Below are 21,527 nucleotides of genomic sequence, written 5' to 3'. Positions count from 1 at the left end.
AAAATAGCGGAGTTACTTCTGGAAAACGTCTATAAATTGCCACAACTGTGAGAATTGACATCAACAAGTTAAAAAAAAAAACAACAACAGTAAAATAAAACTCTGCATCAACAAGCCAAGTAAAACTTCCAATATTGAATATCTTCCAACTGGTTGTCATGACAATCTCGCACAAACCGGCACGGTTGGCCTAGTGGTAAGGCGTCCGCCCCGTGATCGGGAGGTCGTGGGTTCGAACCCCGGCCGGGTCATACCTAAGACTTTAAAATTGGCAATCTAGTGGCTGCTCTGCCTGGCGTCTGGCATTATGGGGTCAGTGCTAGGACTGGTTGGTCCGGTGTCAGAATAATGTGACTGGGTGAGACATGAAGCCTGTGCTGCGACTTCTGTCTTGTGTGTGGCGCACGTTATATGTCAAAGCAGCACCGCCCTGATATGGCCCTTCGTGGTCGGCTGGGCGTTAAACAAACAAACAATCTCGCACAAAACAAATCCAAAAGACAAACAAAACGGAGAAGCATCTCACAGCAAGGTCAAGCTGGGTGTCCTTGAACACGTCATCAGCGTCGTCGCGTTCGTGATTCTCCAGCCGTAAGTTGATGTAGGTGTTGATCTCCCCCTGAATGGTGGGGTCGGGGGAGCCGTCACACCGCATGTAGCGAGCCCACTGAAACACAAAACTATGGTCAGCTTACCTGAGCAATTATGTGGTAGGTGACGCCAAGCAGCTACCACACAAAACTATGGTCAGCTTACCTGAGCAATTATGTGGTATGTGACGCCAAGCAGCTACCACACAAAACTATGGTCAGCTTACCTGAGCAATTATGTGGTATGTGACGCCAAGCAGCTACCACACAAACCAACTACAGTGGAACCTCCCTTTAAACCGCCCTTTTAAGGCTCCCTCCTTTTTAAGACTCCCGCCCTTTTAAGACTCCCGCCTTTTTAAGACCTTAATTCAGTTTTCAAATTTTGTTCATAACCTCTGTAAATTGTGTTAACCCCATTTTGAGACACCCTCCTTGTTAAGATCTAATTTTTTTCAGATTTGTGGAGGTTTTGAAAGGGGAATCCCCTTGTACAATGGTGTGACCCTGACCTTGGATTCCTTGCGTCGCTGTTCTTCATTGGCCTGCAGCGTGCTCTTGTTGTTCTGTATGATCTCCATCAGCTCTGTCATCTCCAGCTTGCGATGCTTCCTCTCCTGAAACACGTTGACCATCATTTAATATTTAATTGTATTCTAGCTACATACATGAGAGAGACCCCCCATGTTGTCGCTATCGGCTTGGGTTCGATCCCCACGTTCAGCGAGGGATTGATTTCCCAGAGTCAACTTTGTGCAGACTCACCTCAGTGGCTGAATACCCCTGTGTGCACGCATGCGCACGATAAAGAACCCAAGTTCACAGGGAAAACATCAGGGCTTGGAAACATAAAAAGTCTTGTGGGAAACAAGGACATTTATGGGAAATCGGAATTCCTCTGCTGTAACCCCATGAATATTTATGAGTAGCACAAGGACCAATCGCTGGGTAATGCCAGAGATTGTTCCAGCCAGCTTAGCGTGGATGCTTTCCCTTTGACCTCGTTCGCCCACTCTCTTCTTTGTCTACCTACAGACAACATCATTTTTGCTCTGTCTACTTTTGACTTATTCTTCGTCTTTTCTCTTCTCGCTCTCTTGTGTACTCTATTCTTCTACTTGATCCCGTGTCTTCGTTCAGCGAACATCAAGGTACTGTGATTCATTCTCATTTTTCGTTGATTGATCGTATTATTTTGCCGTGATGCCGGGAAAGCACGCCGTGATCGTTGGCCATTCTATCGGCGGGCGGCTACGGACGGCGGTGTACTGTCGAACAGACGCTCGGTTGTCCCCCGATTTCAAACTTGCGGGAAAGGTCGATTCAGTAACGTTTTTGTGTCGCGGGGGAAAGACTTTGGACACTTTAGAAAAAGAAGACATTCCAGCCCTTTCGGCACGGACACCCGAGCAGGTGGAAACACATCCATAACACACACCTCGCATGCCCTGACACTTAACAACCAATAATGAGTCAAGCAACCTGTTCAAAAAGACATTTTCTCCAATCTCCGCTGAGCAGTAAAATACCAACCTCATTTTCGAGCTTCTGTCTCTCAACCGCCAGCAGCTTTTCCTCTTTCTTCTTCCTCTTCTCCTCTTCGGCTATTCGTGCTTTTTCCTCCTCTGAACACACGTGCACACAAAAATCAGTTTCTGACACGCACAACGAATCAAGCCAGCAAAATCATGCAGCATAATGTACAGTGCATCCTGTCTTTTAAGACCTTCCCCACCCCCCCCCCCCCCTCTCTCCCAATGTAAGTCCCTCCCAATGTAAGTCCCTCCTAATGTAAGTCCCTCCCAATGTAAGTCCCTCCTAATGTAAGTCCCTCCCAATGTAAGTCCCTCCTAAGCGATTATTGAGAAACGCATTCCAACAAAAACAAACTCCCGGAGAAGCAGTAATCCCTGGATCAACACCTCAATCAGGAGAGCGATAAGAAGGAAGCAACGCGCGCACAAGAAAGCGAGAAGAACAGGAAAAAAAAGAGACGTTGATCGCTACAAGAGACTCCAAGCCGCGGTTAGGTTCGAAATAAAGAGAGCCAATAGTACGTACCTTGAAGAAGTCATTAGCGCGGACTACGCCACAAACCCAAAGAAATTCTGGGCTCACGTAAAAGCAAGAGGGCAGGAGTCTGTTGGGGTTGCTCCGCTGAAGAACCAGGATGGTTTCCTGAAGAGCGATAACATCAGCAAGGCGGAGATACTTCAATCCCAATTCCAGTCTGTGTTTACAACGGAAGACCTATCGAGCATCCCAAACAAAGGCACGAGCAAACATCCCGCCCTGGATAGCATCAAAGTATCCGAAGCAGGCGTCCGGAAGCTACTCTTGAATCTGCGTACTAACAAAGCCACAGGACCCGACGCAATCCCAGCCTTCATTCTGAAAACTGGAGCTGAGGAACTCACGCCCCTACTTACCAAAATGTTCCAGAGGTCACTTGACGAGGGCGCTGTGCCGCAGGATTGGAAGGATGCATTGGTGGTGCCAATCTTTAAAAAGGGAGACCGTCACCAGGCAGCTAACTACAGGCCTGTGTCACTTACGTCCATCACGTGCAAACTTCTCGAACACATCATCCACAGTAACATCATGAATCACCTTGACACCCATAAGATCCTGACAGAAGCACAACATGGGTTCAGGAAATTCCGGTCATGTGAGACTCAACTCATCGAGACTGTGCACGACATCGCGAAGAACCTGGCCTCAGAGGACCAAGTCGACGCAATCCTGCTCGACTTCAGCAAGGCGTTTGATAAGGTCCCACACCAGCGACTGTTTCACAAGCTCGACCACTACGGAGTGAGGAACAACACACTTAAATGGATATGCTCGTTCCTGACAGGAAGAACGCAACAAGTAGTACTTGAAGGTGTTCATTCATCGGCTGGACCAGTGACGTCAGGGGTGCCCCAAGGTACAGTCCTAGGCCCCCTCCTATTCCTGATCTACATAAACGACATGCCCGAGGCAGTTAAACATTCAAAACTAAAGCTCTTTGCGGACGATAGCCTGCTGTATAAAAAAGTAACAAAGCAGCAAGATCCACTCCTCCTTCAAGAAGATCTGAACGCACTCCAAAATTGGGAACAGAAATGGCAAATGGAGTTTAACCCGAGCAAATGCAACATCATCCGCATACTTCCCAGCAAGAATAAGCCGCCGATATTGTCCACCTACCACCTACATGGACAGACTCTCGAAACTACCAAGGAGAGCAAATACTTAGGAGTCACCATCACCGAAAACCTATCTTGGACCAATCACATCAAGAACGTGACCGCCAAAGGAAACAGAACCGTGGGATTTCTCAGAAGAAACTTCAAAGAATGCACGATGAAGGTGAAGTCAGCTACCTACACAACCATGGTTCGTCCCACTCTCGAATACGCGTCAACAGTGTGGGACCCACATCAGGAAAATGACAAGCAGGCATTAGAAATGGTCCAGAGAAGAGCAGCCAGATACGCCCATAACAACTACTTCGAAAAAACGCCTGGCGTAGTTACCAACATGCTGAACAACCTAGGATGGGAAACTCTGGAAAATAGACGAGAAAACAATCGCCTCATGATGCTGTACAAAATCAAGCACAAGATGGTCGGCATAGATGAAAAGAACTATCTCCATAGCTCCGACGCAAGAACAAGAGGAGATGGGCTGAGGCAGCAACAGGACTTCCATAAAGCCATATGCAACACCTTTTTCCCACGGACTATCTCCAACTGGAACCATCTTCCCACGACGACGACATCAGCCCCAAGCCTTGAGTCGTTCCGCTCACGTCTCCGCGGTAGCAGTCCCCTGCAACCGCCAGTGGGCAACCCCTAATCCCTCAACCCCTGTACATAGTTTTAAACGCCTCCCAACCTATCCAGTTCCTGCCCTTTCTCAGTGCTGGTTTTTTAAATTGTCATCCCGATTCCAAGAGGCACACACCGCATCCGGAATCGACAAGTGACATCAACGCGGGACCACTTACGTTTATCAAATAAACCCGGTCCCAACGGAGAGAAGAGAGAAGATAATGTAAGTCCCTCCCAATGTAAGTCCCTCCTAATGTAAGTCCCTCCTAATGTAAGTCCCTCCCAATGTAAGTCCCTCCCAATGTAAGTCCCTCCCAATGTAAGTCCCTCCCAATGTAAGTCCCTCCCAATGTAAGTCCCTCCCAATGTAAGCTAGTCCCTCCCAATGTAAGTCCCTCCCAATGTAAGTCCCTCCCAACCCTCCCAATGTAAGTCCCTCCCAATGTAAGTCCCTCCCAATGTAAGTCCCTCCCAATTGCATGTAAGTCCCTCCCAATGTAAGTCCCTCCCAATGTAAGTCCCTCCCAATGTAACTCCCTCCTTTGTAAGGCCTTGCTTGTTCAGATTTTCAGTTCATAGCTTGTGTAAAGTTACCTCCATTTTAAGACTCCCTCCATTTTAAGACCCTTAGTATTTTCTCAGATTTTTGACGGTCCTAAAATGGGGGTTCCACAGTCCAGGCATCCATTGCCCGAGTATCCTCTGAAGCCATCCAAAAACTACAGCAATGTTCCTTTCACAGCGGTTGTACAGTATATGTTGTTTTGCTGCACTTTTGTCGAAACGACAGTATGTGAACTTATTCGTCCAGGAAGCTGAACATTTGTACTTTAATTGTCACAGCTTTTCAGCTTTTTTCAAAGTCATCCAAACGGAATTATAATCCACACAAAAGTTATCGCATTTTTAACATAATTTCTCTGCCAGCTAGGATATCATCTTTCCTTTGACAGGATTTAGAGTAACCATGACAGAATTTAGAGTAACCATGACAGAATTTAGAGTAACCATGACAAGATTTAGAGTAACCATGACAGGATTTAGAGTAACTGCGACAGGATTTAGAGTAACCATGACAGGATTTAGAGTAACCATGACAGGATTTAGAGTAACCATGACAGAATTTAGAGTAACCATGACAGGATTTAGAGTAACCATGACAGGATTTAGAGTAACCGTGACAGAATTTAGAGTAACCGTGACAGGATTTAGAGTAACCATGACAGGATTTAGAGTAACCATGACAGGATTTAGAGTAACCGTGACAGGATTTAGAGTAACCATGACAGGATTTAGAGTAACCATGACAGGATTTAGAGTAACCATGACAGGATTTAGAGTAACCGTGACAGGATTTAGAGTAACCATGACAGGATTTAGAGTAACCATGACAGAATTTAGAGTAACCATGACAGGATTTAGAGTAACCATGACAAGATTTAGAGTAACCGTGACAGGATTTAGAGTAACCGTGACAGAATTTAGAGTAACCATGACAGGATTTAGAGTAACCATGACAGGATTTAGAGTAACCGTGACAGGATTTAGAGTAACCGTGACAGAATTTAGAGTAACCGTGACAGGATTTAGAGTAACCATGACAGGATTTAGAGTAACCATGACAGGATTTAGAGTAACCGTGACAGGATTTAGAGTAACCATGACAGGATTTAGAGTAACCATGACAGGATTTAGAGTAACCATGACAGGATTTAGAGTAACCGTGACAGGATTTAGAGTAACCATGACAGGATTTAGAGTAACCATGACAGAATTTAGAGTAACCATGACAGGATTTAGAGTAACCATGACAAGATTTAGAGTAACCGTGACAGGATTTAGAGTAACCATGACAGAATTTAGAGTAACCATGACAGGATTTAGAGTAACCATGACAAGATTTAGAGTAACCATGACAGGATTTAGAGTAACCGTGACAGGATTTAGAGTAACCATGACAGGATTTAGAGTAACCATGACAAGATTTAGAGTAACCATGACAGAATTTAGAGTAACCATGACAAGATTTAGAGTAACCATGACAGAATTTAGAGTAACCATGACAGGATTTAGAGTAACCATGACAGAATTTAGAGTAACCGTGACAGGATTTAGAGTAACCATGACAGGATTTAGAGTAACCGTGACAGAATTTAGAGTAACCATGACAGGATTTAGAGTAACCGTGACAGAATTTAGAGTAACCGTGACAGGATTTAGAGTAACCGTGACAGAATTTAGAGTAACCATGACAGGATTTAGAGTAACCATGACAGGATTTAGAGTAACCATGACAGGATTTAGAGTAACCGTGACAGGATTTAGAGTAACCATGACAGGATTTAGAGTAACCATGACAGGATTTAGAGTAACCGTGACAGGATTTAGAGTAACCATGACAGAATTTAGAGTAACCGTGACAGGATTTAGAGTAACAGTGACAGGATTTAGAGTAACCATGACAGAATTCACAAGCAGGAAACAACAGCAGCAAAAGGAAAGGAAAGAAAGGAGAAAACAAAACGAGGTCATTTCCTGCTTCTATTTGTAAGGTTTTCATAACATTCTTTGTTCCTAAAACAGAAAGCAAACCGTTCTCTGTGGCCATCCTGCACAATAATTTCAGTGGAACCCCCCTTTTAAGACCCCCCAATTCAAGACTTCCCCCTTTTTAAGACCTTAATTTTTAAGACCTTTTTTCAGATTTTCTGTTCATAACCTGTGTAAATTTACCCCCGTTTTAAGACTCCCTCCTTTTTAAGACCTAATTTCTCAGATTTTTGGGAAGTCTTAAAAAGGGAGTTCCACTGTAGTCTTTTGATCGCCACACGCAGTTCTTGTTCACACGCAGTTCTTGTTCACACGCAGTTCTTGTTCACACGCAGTTCTTGTTCACACGCAGTTCTTGTTCACACGCAGTTCTTGTTCACACGCAGTTCTTGTTCACACGCAGTTCTTGTTCACACGCAGTTCTTGTTCACACGCAGTTCTTGTTCACACGCAGTTCTTGTTCACACAATTTCTCTGCCAAGAAAACTTGCAGAACTAAACAAATTTGATCTGTAAGCTGAGACTCATCTGCAGATCGACAGAACAGAGAAAACTGAAAGTTGTGAAGAGAGGGAGCGATGCTCTAATTAAGTCTGACAATTAGCGTTCAACACGGCAGATGGGGATTGAGACAAAGCAGACCCAAATCAAAAGGAAAGAGGAAAAAAACAAACTGGGAAGAATTAGATCCTAGCTGCACTGACTGTCGTCATGCCTTAAACATTTAAATGCAAACTTAACCTCAACCAATCATGTTTGTAAAACTGATACTGTATGGAACCCTCCTTTTCCACCCCCCCCCCCCCTCCCCTAATTTAAGACTTCCTCCTTTTTATTTTATTTTTTAATAGATTTTCAGAACTTGTAGGACCAGTGCTTTTCTCAGATTTTGAGGCGTCTTAATGGGGCTTTCACAGTATTCTCTTTTCTCTTGTTCAAGTGAATATGCAGTGTTTTATTATTGTTTTATTCGCTACACTTTTTCAGACTAAACTAAACACACTTAAATTCCAATTATTATTTTGCTGAACAAATATCTCTTATCTAAATATGAAAACTGATGGCAATTTTAATGTAAAAACAGCAATATTTACTTAGTTTAATGGGGCGGGGGATGTAGCTCAGTCGGTAGCGCGCTGGATTTGTATTCAGTTGGCCGCTGTCAGCGTGTCGAGTTCGTCCCCACGTTCGGCGAGAGATTTATTTCTCAGAGTCAACTTTGTGTGCAGACTCTCCTCGGTGTCCGAACATCCCCGTGTGTACACGCAAGCACAAGACCAAGTGCGCACGAAAAAGATCCTGTAATCCATGTCGGTGGGTTATAGAAACACGAAAATACTCAGCATGCTTCCTCCGAAAACGGCGTATGGCTGCCTAAATGGCGGGGTCAAAAACGGTCATACACGTAAACTTCCACTCGTGCAAAAAACACGAGTGTAGGTGGGAGTTTCAGCCCACGAACGCAGAAGAAGAAGAAGACTTAGTTTATTCAAAATTATTATTGTGTGACTTGCACTACCGATGTACATTGATCGAGATGAGCGTGTGGCCATGAGATGCCTTCTGCTGCCCATGAATACGATGAAACGCCGATTTCTTGGTTCACAACCCATACAGATCCCACAGAGTTATTTCCGAACATTGTTTACTGACAAAATTAATTTGTGCAAAGATAGTCCCTTCCCTCAACAAAAACCAAAGAATCAAACAAAAGTCGAACAAAAAGAAACTCTACAGGTTATGAACTGAACAAACCATGAAAGTGTCAAAATGAGAGGGGAGAGGGTGGCAACAGTATCCTACAAATGTTCAGTTAAACAGGGCGAGAACATCTGAGGGAGGGGGGGGTGGTGGGTTTCCACTTGTTAACGACAAGAACATTAATACAGAATGTCAGTTCCAACCAGAACAAAACCTGCAGGTAACGGGTAAAGTTGGAAACATCATACAAAACCTGTCAAACACTCTCCTGAAAGAAAATGAAACATATATATACATCTCAATATTGATTGGTAAGAAAATGAGTCGATGACAATTAGCAGCATTTACTTAACTGACATTGTTTAGTGTTCTTCTGTGCACACAAAACACAAATGATGATGATGAAATTCATAAATACACATGCCACCCCAACACTTTGTCAATCACAATACTATGAACCAACATATATTATCCATGCCTTTTCTATTTAAATATCAGACTATGGGTAAATATTTATAAGAAAAAAAACCAGATATAATGTGTACATATTTGTTCAAGGATATTTACAACTGTGGTCGAAAATCTAGAGTAGAGTAATAGCAAGTTGAACATATCAAGAATAAAGATGCAGTTTAAGTGATGGAGATGAAGAAATGAATGCCAACCTTCCTCCTGCTCCCGTCTTTCCTGCTCTTCCTTCCTCAGTTTGTCCTTCTCCGCCTTCGTCAGCTTCTTCTTGGGCTACAAACACCAGAAGACAACAGTCAGCTTCTTCTTGGGCTACAAACACCAGAAGACAACAGTCAGCTTCTTCTTGGGCTACAAACACCAAAAGACAACAGTCAGCTTCTTCTTGGGCTACAAACACCAAAAGACAACAGTCAGCTTCTTCTTGGGCTACAAACACCAAAAGACAACAGTCAGCTTCTTCTTGGGCTACAAACACCAAAAGACAACAGTCAGCTTCTTCTTGGGCTACAAACACCAGAAGACAACAGTCAGCTTCTTCTTGGGCTACAAACACCAGAAGACAACAGTCAGCTTCTTCTTGGGCTACAAACACCAGAAGACAACATTACAGTGGAACGTACCCTTTTAAGACCCCCCCAATTTAAGACTCCTTCCCTCTTCAAAAATTATTTTGTCCTCATTTTTTGTTCATAACCCCTGTAAATTTACCCCCATTTTGAGACCCCCTCTTGGGCTGCACACATGTGTAGACACCATTACAGTGGAACCTCCCTTTTAATACATGTACCCCCATTTTTCAGACTTTCTGTTTATAACCTCTGTAAATTGACCTCCATTTTAAGACTCCCTTCTTTTTAAGACTTGATATTTTGAGATTTGTTGAGGTCTTAAAGGGGGTTCCACTGTCCACGTACCGTCACAGCACTGAACTTATTGACTTCAGCTTTCAGACCGCTGTACACCACCACAGCACTGAACTTATTGACTTCAGCTTTCAGACCGCTGTACACCACCACAGCACTGAACTTATTGACTTCAGCTTTCAGACCGCTGTACACCACCACAGCACTGAACTTATTGACTTCAGCTTTCAGACCGCTGTACACCACCACAGCACTTAACTTATTGACTTCAGCTTTCAGACCGCTGTACACCACCACAGCACTGAACTTATTGACTTCAGCTTTCAGACCGCTGTACACCACCACAGCACTGAACTTATTGACTTCAGCTTTCAGACCGCTGTACACCACCACAGCACTGAACTTATTGACTTCAGCTTTCAGACCGCTGTACACCACCACAGCACTTAACTTATTGACTTCAGCTTTCAGACCGCTGTACACCACCACAGCACTGAACTTATTGACTTCAGCTTTCAGACCGCTGTACACCACCACAGCACTGAACTTATTGACTTCAGCTTTCAGACCGCTGTACACCACCACAGCACTGAACTTATTGACTTCAGCTTTCAGACCGCTGTACACCACCACAGCACTTAACTTATTGACTTCAGCTTTCAGACCGCTGTACACCACCACAGCACTGAACTTATTGACTTCAGCTTTCAGACCGCTGTACACCACCACAGCACTGAACTTATTGACTTCAGCTTTCAGACCGCTGTACACCACCACAGCACTGAACTTATTGACTTCAGCTTTCAGACCGCTGTACACCACCACAGCACTGAACTTATTGACTTCAGCTTTCAGACCGCTGTACACCACCACAGCACTGAACTTATTGACTTCAGCTTTCAGACCGCTGTACACCACCACAGCACTTAACTTATTGACTTCAGCTTTCAGACCGCTGTACACCACCACAGCACTGAACTTATTGACTTCAGCTTTCAGACCGCTGTACACCACCACAGCACTTAACTTATTGACTTCAGCTTTCAGACCGCTGTACACCACCACAGCACTGAACTTATTGACTTCAGCTTTCAGACCGCTGTACACCACCACAGCACTGAACTTATTGACTTCAGCTTTCAGACCGCTGTACACCACCACAGCACTGAACTTATTGACTTCAGCTTTCAGACCGCTGTACACCACCACAGCACTTAACTTATTGACTTCAGCTTTCAGACCGCTGTACACCACCACAGCACTGAACTTATTGACTTCAGCTTTCAGACCGCTGTACACCACCACAGCACTGAACTTATTGACTTCAGCTTTCAGACCGCTGTACACCACCACAGCACTTAACTTATTGACTTCAGCTTTCAGACCGCTGTACACCACCACAGCACTGAACTTATTGACTTCAGCTTTCAGACCGCTGTACACCACCACAGCACTTAACTTATTGACTTCAGCTTTCAGACCGCTGTACACCACCACAGCACTGAACTTATTGACTTCAGCTTTCAGACCGCTGTACACCACCACAGCACTTAACTTATTGACTTCAGCTTTCAGACCGCTGTACACCACCACAGCACTTAACTTATTGACTTCAGCTTTCAGACCGTTGTACACCGGCCATCACAGCACTTAACTTATTGACTTCAGCTTTCAGACCGTTGCATAAATGTATGTCTGTCAAGTTTAGCGCTCACACGAAAGAAAGAAAGAAAAAAACAGATTTGTTACTATCTCAATTTCCATGTCTTATGAATCCTATTCCAAACTGTCATATTGACCAAAAAAACAAATGATATAAGTTGTGTGCCTTGAGTAAAGCCCTCGTCAATGAGACAAAAGAACAAAACAAAAACTTGTAAATGACCGAGCATGAACAAATTAACATGCATCTCTGTTAATTTCTTTTTTGCTCATTCTTGCCTAATGTACACTATACTACATGTATATAAAACAATATAACATGATCTAGCAGGTACATAAAAATAGACATCAATTGTATCATTATTACATGTATAAAATCACTAATTGAACAGAGCTGTCTGGTTGAAACATTACCATACTGAACGTTTGCAACAATCAACTGTCAATCAACTGTCAATGAAAAAAACACTGAACAAACCCATGCTATTTCAACATTCACACATTACACACTGTACACATTACAAGCATGTTAAAAACAAGCGTAAACACAACATCGTCCGAATCAAACACAATCAAAACCAAAGAGAAGGCTCAGCTTCACTGCAACCAATCAATGACACAAATCTTCCCGACAAAAACATTTATAAAATACAATTGTGTACAAGGTACTCACCTTTTTACCTTTCTGATATGAAATAAATGATTTAATTTTCTTTTAAATGTCAGCTACATACTTGGAAAAGCACACACAGGGATACGCTGTTTGCACACAGCAAGAACTCCATTCTTATTTCACACATGGGGTATGGAAAAGCAGGTGATAGCGTAAAACCATTCATGAATGTCGGTAGTTAAATCCTACTTTCAACCACTCTTCTTTTCCTTTTCCCCTTTGAGGGCTACATGCACTGGGAGCTGTTCTTTGTCCCCATTGAGCACAATGAGAAATTGTACTCCCATTCCCTTTATGCAGATGTAACCGAGTGCACGAAGCACATCAATCACCTTTGGCGGCAAAGCCAGTCAAACAGGGTTAAGACTTTTAGAGCTTACTAAATAATAGTCCTACAAAAACTGCCATAGGTAAGCAAAGGTTCCCAAGAGCATACAAGGAGACAGCAGCAGCCAGACCGGCCCATTCACATTTAACAGGACTCTATTTACAGGTGTCTATAGCCGGTGTGACGTTTTCATCTTTCACCGTGTTGATATTTCGCTTCTCGGCCTCGTTGATCTAGTATAAACTCTACACTGAACAAAAAAAACACCCTTCGATAGTATTGATGAGCGACCTTGTGTACCTTACATTCATGGGGCCAAATTTGTCCAACCAATTTGTTTTATTTAACTTAGAAATTTGATTCATCCTAAAATGCTTTCCATCTTACTCAAGGGACGTAACCACTCAATACACGTTTTCGAAAAATTCGATTTTGGGGGTGAAATCTATTAAATCTTACCACCAATTTTCTTCACATGCAAGAAACTGACATGCTTTTCGTCCATAAATAATTTCACTTCTTAATTTTACCAGGAAACAACATTTCAGTCTTGAGTATATGTCGAGGGGGAAATATGTACACAGGCGAAAGATGAAATCGTGACACCGGCAACGTAGAAGAAACGTCAAGCTACTACATAGATAGCTCACACTCTTCGCCTGCAGACAACTCTGCAGAGCATGCTGTGAAGGGAGACTACCGCGTAACTCTGTCAGACAGAGTTAAGCTTTGAGCACATTCCAGAGCTTGATCATGCTGGGGCTGAGATGCTGAACATCGTGTTCTACATAAGGAGTGACGTAAGTAAGTGAGTAAGATAAACCAAACACATTCTGTACCTTCATTTTTTGACAGTGAATAATCATAGCATGCATGCCCTGTATGGGCTAGTAGGACACTCACATTAACATGTAAAGGGCGGAGAGCACAGTTAATTGTGGTTCGCGCTATATAAACTCTCATAATAAATAAATTTAAAAAATACCCAAGGGAATGTTAGTTTTACAGAATGAGCAAATCTTTGTTCAATCTACAGGGAAACCAAGTCCAGAAAAATATGGACACTTTATCAAAGTCTGAGATCCAGGCAAACCTTTCACACTGCAAGGAAATTTTGAGATCCAACGTACACGTGGTCTGGCTACAGTCATGTGTGCCACCGAATTGTATAGATTGTTAGTGCGTTTCTCAAGCAGGTGACAGTGCAATTTTGATTTTTGCATTCAAACCAAACTTTTAGTTGTTATCATGAGAGGAAAAATCGGAGAGGAAAATGAATACATTGTATTAACTTATGATGAAATCAGAATTAGGATGTTAGTTGTGCTTGCAGTTTGTCTGGGATAACAGTCGTCTAATCTATAGTCTCATGGCACCAAGGATCAGCATGCAGTTTCAACATGTTTTATTGTGCGCTTTTATCCCAGTAAAAATTATGTCTGATTTCAAACATTCTTTCTGCAGTGTTAACAAATAAGTACATTCAAATTCTGAGTTTGGGCATCCATTTTTAAAACAAACAACAACAAAAACAAGATTATTAGCATCTTGACAGCCAGAACACTTTGATACACGCAGAACATTTATAAAATGTTATCAGTGAGTTACCTTCACAAGGTTAAGACTCTCTATAGTGAAATGAGTGCAGGAAATACAGGTTTTATGAGTGATCACAACACAAGCCTGGCTAAAGACGGAGCAGCTACAGATAAAAGCCTGTTCACTCCCTAGGCATAACTCTTTACAGGCGTCATGCTTGAACTCTACAGTTGTGACTCTGCAATAAACCACTATAGAGTGTGAGCAGCTGTTGTGGGGTGTCCATCCCACACGCTTCACAACGCCAGGAAGGTTGTGGGAGTTTGTAAGAGCTTGAGTATTGAAATTGTCTTCTTTTTTTTCTGTGATAAGAATTATTCCAGAAGTCTCCATATTTTTTTTATGATTGCATGTGCAGACTGAAATATGAGTTACCAAAAACAAAAAAACCCAGCTGTGTATGTGTGTGTCTGGGGGCGGGGGGCAGTTACGTTTGTGAGTCACAGAGGGGTTTTGATGATGTATGTATACATGTATGTGTGTGTGTGTGTATGTGTGTGTGTGAGTGTGTGTGTGAGTATGTGTGTGTGTGTGTGTGTGTGAGTACGTGTGTGTGTGTGTGTGTGTGTATGTGTGTGTGTGTGAGTGTGTGTGTGTGTGTGTGTGTGTGTGAGTATGTGTGTGTGTGAGTGTGTGTGAGTATGTGTGTGTGTGTGAGGTCGGTATGTGTGTGTGTGTGTGTGTGTGTGTGTGTGTGTGTGTGTGTGTGTGTGTGTGTGTGTGTGTGTGTGTGTGTGTGTGTGTGTGTGTGTGTAAGGAGGTGGGGGAGAAAGGAGAAGGTACCACTGATAATACGATTGTAAAATCATTAAAATCTATATGAAACCTTATTCGGAGAAAACTAACGTTACTAATTAGGTTTCATAAAGTTATCTCTGTAGCTGCTCCCATCTGTCTAACATCTGACACACGTGACCACAGTTTGAGTTAGTGACTTTACTTGTTGGTAAACCTACCGCTTGAGACATGTTTGCCTGTGTGTTGATATACACTTAAAACCTGAATGTTACTACCACGGCTGTCTTTTAGACAGACTAGGCCGGCAGAAAAACAGAAAACATGGCTTTGTGAATTTCATCAAAGAACCTTCAGCAGGGAGCTCGATCCTTGCAATACTGTGATAATAGTTTTTATGTGAAATGCATTGAACATTTACACAAATAAAAGCAACACAGTTAAACACCGAGTTGAAAAAACACTTGTACACAAGTCTCTCTCTCTCACACACACACACACACACACACACACACACACACACACACACACACACACACACACACACAATCATACACTAGCAACGGTAGGCGCTCATTTCCAATTTCCTTTTAGAACAAAAGTTTGTAAGCAAAGCTCTATCTGCAGCTTGTTTTTACAGCAAAATGTCACTCTTCATTTCCCTTCAGGCAAACGTTTCGCGAAATTTAAACCCACATCATCTGGCACACTCGTACCATTAAACAAAAAAGTCATGTTTTCTTAAAAAAGCAGCATTTGAAAACATGCATTCGTAACGTACCGGCATTTTTCTGCTTCACACTGGAAATTTCACCCGCAACGGAAACGAAGTTTTGTGTTGGATAGCAACCAGCCGTCATGCGTTGTAATGTCGCAAAACAAAATGATAATCGCATTTTATAATTCAGTATATTTGTATTATTCAGACCGTTTTACTACCGAAAATATTCCATCTATTTGTTAAATATCACAAATAAATGGATATTTATATGTGAATTAGGATGAATGTTTTATGTCGCTAACAAGGTCAAGGCTGTTGCTAAATGAGAATAAATAAGATTTTTTGCTGAATTTATTAAATCTGAATATATGCTTAGCTAAACGAAGTCAACTGTATCACTTTCGCATTTTAGGAGACTTCATAAAGATAATATTTTTGTCAATTTCCTTTTTCAGATATTTTGAAAGGACAGACTAAATTTAACTATAAACAATACAAACGTCCCGAGTATGGACTGAGCTGAATGCGGAATGAAAACAGCAGATGACCTAGCGAAAGTACCGTGTGACGGAATCATATTGCCAATTGCAAACCGGGTAAAGCCGTTTTTCTTATTGCAGCAGTCAATAGTTGATGACAAACACATAGTTATTGCCTCGTAAAGTCAGACGTTAACGGGATTTGCACAGTCGTTATTAGTCTTCCGGTGAACATAAGTCTGTGAACATTGGATTTGAATACGTTATATTTGCAGGTCAGGGCCGCGCTGTGCCTACGTGCCAGGCAACATGTCCCAATAGGTAACTGTAAACATAGTCTGTCTTACTTCTTCAAAGCGAAAGTGATTCTTGAATGCACGAGCGTGCGCAACCACGTGGTTTTTACATTTAGTCAAGTTTTGACTAAATGTTTTAACGTAGAGGGGGGAATCGAGACGAGGGTCGTGGTGTATGTGCGTGTGTGTGTGTGTGTGTCTGTCTGTGTGTGTGTGTAGAGCGATTCAGACTAAACTACTGGACCGATCTTTATGAAATTTGACATGAGAGTTCCTGGGTATGATATCCTCAGACGTTTTTTTCATTTTTTGGATAAATGTCTTTGATGACGTCATATCCGGCTTTTCGTGAAAGTTGAGGCGGCACTGTCACGCCCTCATTTTTCAACCAAACTGGTTGAAATTTTGGTCGGGTAATGTTCGACGAAGCCCGGACTTCGGTATTGCATTTCAGCGTGGTGGCTTAAAAATTAATTAATGACTTTGGTCATTAAAAATCTGAAAATTGTAAAAAAAAAAATTTTTTAGAAAACGATCCAAATTTACGTTTATCTTATTCTCCATCATTTGCTGATTACAAAAACATATAAATATGTTATATTCGGATTAAAAACAAGCTCTGAAAATTAAATATATAAAAATTATTATCAAAATTAAATTTTCCAAATCAATTTAAAAACATTTTCATCTTATTCCTTGTCGGTTCCTGATTCCAAAAGCATATAGATATGATATGTTTGGATTAAAAACACGCTCAGAAAGTTAAAACAAAGATAGGTACAGAAAAGCGTGCTATCCTTCTTAGCGCAACTACTACCCCGCTCTTCTTGTCAATTTCACTGCCTTTGCCATGAGCGGTGGACTGACGATGCTACGAGTATACGGTCTTGCTGAAAAATGGCATTGCGTTCAGTTTCATTCTGTGAGTTCGACAGCTACTTGACTAAATGTTGTATTTTCGCCTTACGCGACTTGTTTTTCTGTCTGCCTGCCTGCGTCTTTGGATTTTGTTTTGTTTTGTTTTGCAGTTTTGAGTGTGTGTCCACTAGACACACATATATACAGACACACATTATTATATATATATATATATACAGACACACACAACCAAGCTTTTCTTTTCTTTTTCAATATTTTGTTTTCTTTAAATAAATGACTTGTACTTTAATTGCTGTTGAAAATAAGTAGATTAAAAGTCCCTCTGAGCCTGTTTGGTTCCGTTTGTTGTTATTGTGGGGAGCAAATTAGTTTATACATTTTGTTTTATCATTGTTGTTTTTGGTGTGTTTATGTGTGTGTAAGAAACACACACACAAAGATAATCACACACACATGGCCAGTGACAGTAACCTTGATGACTTAATTATAGTAAAAATGAATATGTTTCAGGTTCTGATAGACAACAAACAAGTGTCCTACTCCTAGGCTCAGTATGCTCTTTGTGTTGCAGGGCAATAAGAAGGCTGAGCACATCCTGATAGCAGACATATCACCTGTACCCGTAGCAGGATTCTATCCGTCCATAGGTTGACATTCCTGAGAACACACAATCATCATCTTCTTCCGCCCCTTGACCTTTCACCATGTCTGCACAGAATCTACACTCTAAAGTTATACATCTGTACAAAACTGTGAGTGTCTTATTTGTGTATGTTTGCCTACATGTGTGTGATAGGTGGGAGGTAGCATTAGATGTGTGTGTGTGTGTGTGTTTATCTGTGTGTGCATGGGAGGTAGCATTAGATGTGTGTGTATGTTTATCTGCAATGGGAGCTGCATTAGATTTGTGTGTGTGTGTGTGTGTGTGTGTGTGTTTATCTGTGTGTGCATGGGAGGTGGCATTAGGGGAATCAATCGGAACTGGCTCATAGACAGGTGCATGATGCTGACCGTGGCTTTCACCTGCATTCGATCGTAAAAGCCGCAGTCAGCACCGCGCATGTACTTCTGCCTAACATTCTGGGGTGTTAACTCTGCCACACCGCTTGAAAATCCTGACAGAGTTATTTCCAGTAGCATGTACAGTGGAACCCCCTTTATAAGACCTACACCCAATTTGACCTCCGGTTTAAGATTCCCTCCTTTTTTAAAACCTGATTTTCTCAGAATTATTAGGTCTTGAAAGGGGTGTTCCACTGTATTAAAATGTATGTCAGTCGTCCTTACATTAATGAAATATTGTTCTCCCCCAGCTGCTGTACCTTGGCCGAGAGTATCCTAAAGGTTACGACTACTTTCGCACCAAGCTGAAAAACGCCTTCATGAAGAACCGGGAAGTGACGGACCCCAAGGAGATTGAGATGCTGATCTCACGGGGAGAGTATATCGTGAAGGAACTGGAAGCGCTGTACATGCTCAGAAAATACAGGACACTGAAGAAACGATATTACAGTGATGAGACGTAGAGATGGAGCAACTGCGGGAAGACATATTAGTTGTGGGAATGGGTGCCGTGTTTTGAGTACATGGAGATTTAATTGTCATAATAGTTACAGTGGAACCCCGATTTAAGACCTCAAAATATCTGAGAAAATTAGGTCCTGAAAAGGACCCGGAGTCTTAAACTAAAGGGGAGGTCCTTTGACACAGGTTATGAGAGAAAAACATGTGAGAAGCAAGGTTTCTTCTTCTTCTTCTTCTGCGTTTGTGGGCTGGAACTCCCATGTACACTCGTGTTTTTTGCACGAGTGGAATTTTACGTGTATGACCGTTTTTTACCCTGCCATTTAGGCAGCCATACGCCGCTTTCGGAGGAAGAAGCAAGGTTTGAAAAGGGGGGTTCCGTTGTGTTGTGTGTTGTGCGTTGTGTGTTGTGTTGTGCGTTGTGTGTTGTTGTGCGTTGTGTTGTGCGTTGTGTGTTGTGTTGTGTTGTGCGTTGTGTTGTGCGTTGTGTTGTGTTGTGCGTTGTGTGTTGTGTATTAATGTTGTTTTTAAAAAAAAAAAAAAAAATATTATTTACATGGACTCGATCATAAAGTACCCCCCGCGGGTTAGGGGGAAGAATTTACCTGATGCTCCCCAGCATGTCGTAAGAGGCGACTTACGGATTCTGTTTCTCATTTTGCCCTTGTTAAGTGTTTCTTGTATAGAATATAGTCACTTTTTGTAAAGATTTTAGTCAAGCAGTATGTAAGAAATGTTAAGTCCTTTGTGCTGGAAACTTGCATTCTCCCAGTAAGGTAATACATTGTACTACGTTGCAAGCCCCTGGAGCAATTTTTTGATTAGTGCTTTTGTGAACAAGAAACAATTGACAAGTGGCTCTATCCCATCTCCCCCCTTTCCCCGTCGCGATATAATCTTCGAGGTTGAAAACGACGTTAAACACCAAATAAAGAAATAAGGAAAATTGACACAGGATACTCAAAAATGCACATCGAAAAATACAACTACGTGAAGATAGATCATTGAATGAGGAACAAAATGAAATGAGTGTTACTAGTTTCTAACACAAAGAATTGGCAAATTTTAATAAATGCTGACAGCGAAAAGTTCTCACCTCCATAACTCAGGTTCTCCAAAACGTAGAATGACCACACTCAGACCGATGGAAAAATCTATCCTTTTTCTGATTGGCTATGAAGTTTCGTGATGATCCAATCAAAACTCGTGATGTAGGGCGCTTCGGAAATATGGAGTACCGAGTTTATCCGAAGCGGTTTTGCGTGCGGCGCGAAGCCGAGTACGCCCGGAAGTGACCGATCGCATTAAACTCATTTTTTTTCTCCCCGCAGAGGTAATGACACATGTAACTCTTATGGTTGTATTAATGAATCTTTTATTGACAAACTGTGTGCACACATCATGCAGAGGTAATACTGACACATGTAACTCTTATGGTTGTATTAATGAATCTTTTATTGACAAACTGTGTGCACACATCATGCAGAGGTAATACTGACACATGTAACTCTTATGGTTGTATTAATGAATCTTTTATTGACAAACTGTGTGCACACATCATGCACACTACAATAATAATAAGCAATGAATATTACAATCAAAGTTGCCTACTGTAAGGGTTTCACCCGGAGAACAACAATGTTTACTCTCTGCCGCATGCACAACATGCATCAAACTTGCCACCCGTCATCCCCCACCCGTCATCCCCCACCCCACATCATCCTAAAAGAGGAGACAAAATTGTGCTGTCACTCATCTCATTGTTTTTCTTGTACTTTGTCCAAAACCATGCTGACAAGATCAATGAAATTATCTTATCCGGTCTTTATAAGACCAACTTAATGTGATCATAGTATGTCACCAGGGTAGATGTCACCAGGGTAGATGTCACCAGGGTAGATGTCACCAGGGTAGATGCAACTTTATCAGAACTGTTTTAATCTGAAGAAGTGATACAGTGGAACCCCCCTTTTAAGACTCCAAAAATACGAAAGAAATTTTAAAACAAGTCGCGTAAGGCGAAAATACAATATTTAGTCAAGTAGCTGTCGAACTCACAGAATGAAACGCAATGCCATTTTACTCGTAGCATCGTCAGGCCACCGCTCATGGCAAAGGCAGTGAAATTGACAAGAAGAGCGGGGTAGTAGTTGCGCTAAGAAGGATAGCACGCTTTTCTGTACCTCTCTTTGTTTTAACTTTCTGAGCGTGTTTTTAATCCAAACATATCATATCTATATGTTTTTGGAATCAGGAACCGACAAGGAATAAGATGAAAGTGTTTTTAAATTGATTTGGACAATTTAATTTTGATAATAATTTTTATATATTTAATTTTCAGAGCTTGTTTTTAATCCGAATATAACATATTTATATGTTTTTGGAATCAGCAAATGATGGAGAATAAGATAAACGTAAATTTGGATCGTTTTATAAATTTTTTTTTTTTTTTACAATTTTCCGATTTTTAATGACCAAAGTCATTAATTAATTTTTAAGCCACCAAGCTGAAATGCAATACCGAACCCCGGGCTTCGTCGAAGATTACTTGACCAAAATTTGAACCAATTTGGTTGAAAAATGAGGGCGTGACAGTGCCGCCTCAACTTTCACGAAAAGCCGGATATGACGTCATCAA

At 41.8% G+C, this 21,527-nt stretch overlaps 2 protein-coding genes across 7 annotated transcripts in view; one reads left to right on the top strand and one right to left on the bottom strand.

Annotated features, from left to right (window-relative positions):
- LOC138970466 (dynein axonemal intermediate chain 7 homolog) overlaps positions 1-15,850 on the bottom strand; it is a 95,865-nt gene extending 80,015 nt beyond the window's left edge. For 2 of the 5 annotated variants that reach the window (XM_070342921.1, XM_070342924.1), the window contains exons 1-7: positions 15,772-15,829; positions 15,212-15,289; positions 9,325-9,400; positions 8,913-8,927; positions 2,124-2,215; positions 1,103-1,207; positions 527-667 (exon numbers count right to left, since the gene is read on the bottom strand). In XM_070342921.1, coding sequence (XP_070199022.1) covers positions 527-667; positions 1,103-1,207; positions 2,124-2,215; positions 8,913-8,927; positions 9,325-9,400; positions 15,212-15,223 — 441 coding nt within the window. In that variant the 5' untranslated portion in view covers positions 15,224-15,289; positions 15,772-15,829. Of the gene's footprint in view, positions 1-526; positions 668-1,102; positions 1,208-2,123; positions 2,216-8,912; positions 8,928-9,324; positions 9,401-15,211; positions 15,290-15,771 lie in introns of all 5 variants that reach the window. The other 3 variants (XM_070342922.1, XM_070342923.1, XM_070342925.1) reach the window with 3 other exon arrangements.
- A 351-nt stretch (positions 15,851-16,201) lies between these two features.
- LOC138970465 (electron transfer flavoprotein regulatory factor 1-like) lies at positions 16,202-20,892 on the top strand. Of its 2 annotated transcripts, XM_070342920.1 has the most exons (4): positions 16,202-16,307; positions 16,466-16,511; positions 17,937-18,117; positions 18,679-20,892. In XM_070342920.1, the coding sequence occupies exons 3-4, from the start codon at positions 18,070-18,072 to the stop codon at positions 18,889-18,891; spliced, it is 261 nt and encodes an 86-aa protein (XP_070199021.1). In that variant the 5' UTR covers positions 16,202-16,307; positions 16,466-16,511; positions 17,937-18,069; the 3' UTR covers positions 18,892-20,892. The 2 variants fall into 2 exon arrangements, with proteins under 2 accessions (XP_070199021.1, XP_070199020.1); XM_070342919.1 differs by lacking the exon at positions 16,466-16,511 and having other exon boundaries at positions 16,204-16,307.
- The last annotated feature ends 635 nt before the right edge of the window (positions 20,893-21,527 follow it).

This window comes from Littorina saxatilis, linkage group LG7, assembly GCF_037325665.1.
Source record: "Littorina saxatilis isolate snail1 linkage group LG7, US_GU_Lsax_2.0, whole genome shotgun sequence".
NCBI classification, from domain to species: Eukaryota; Metazoa; Mollusca; class Gastropoda; order Littorinimorpha; family Littorinidae; genus Littorina; species Littorina saxatilis.
The sequence above is the reverse complement of the archived record's forward strand: the minus strand, read 5'-3'. Positions and strand labels throughout refer to the sequence as shown.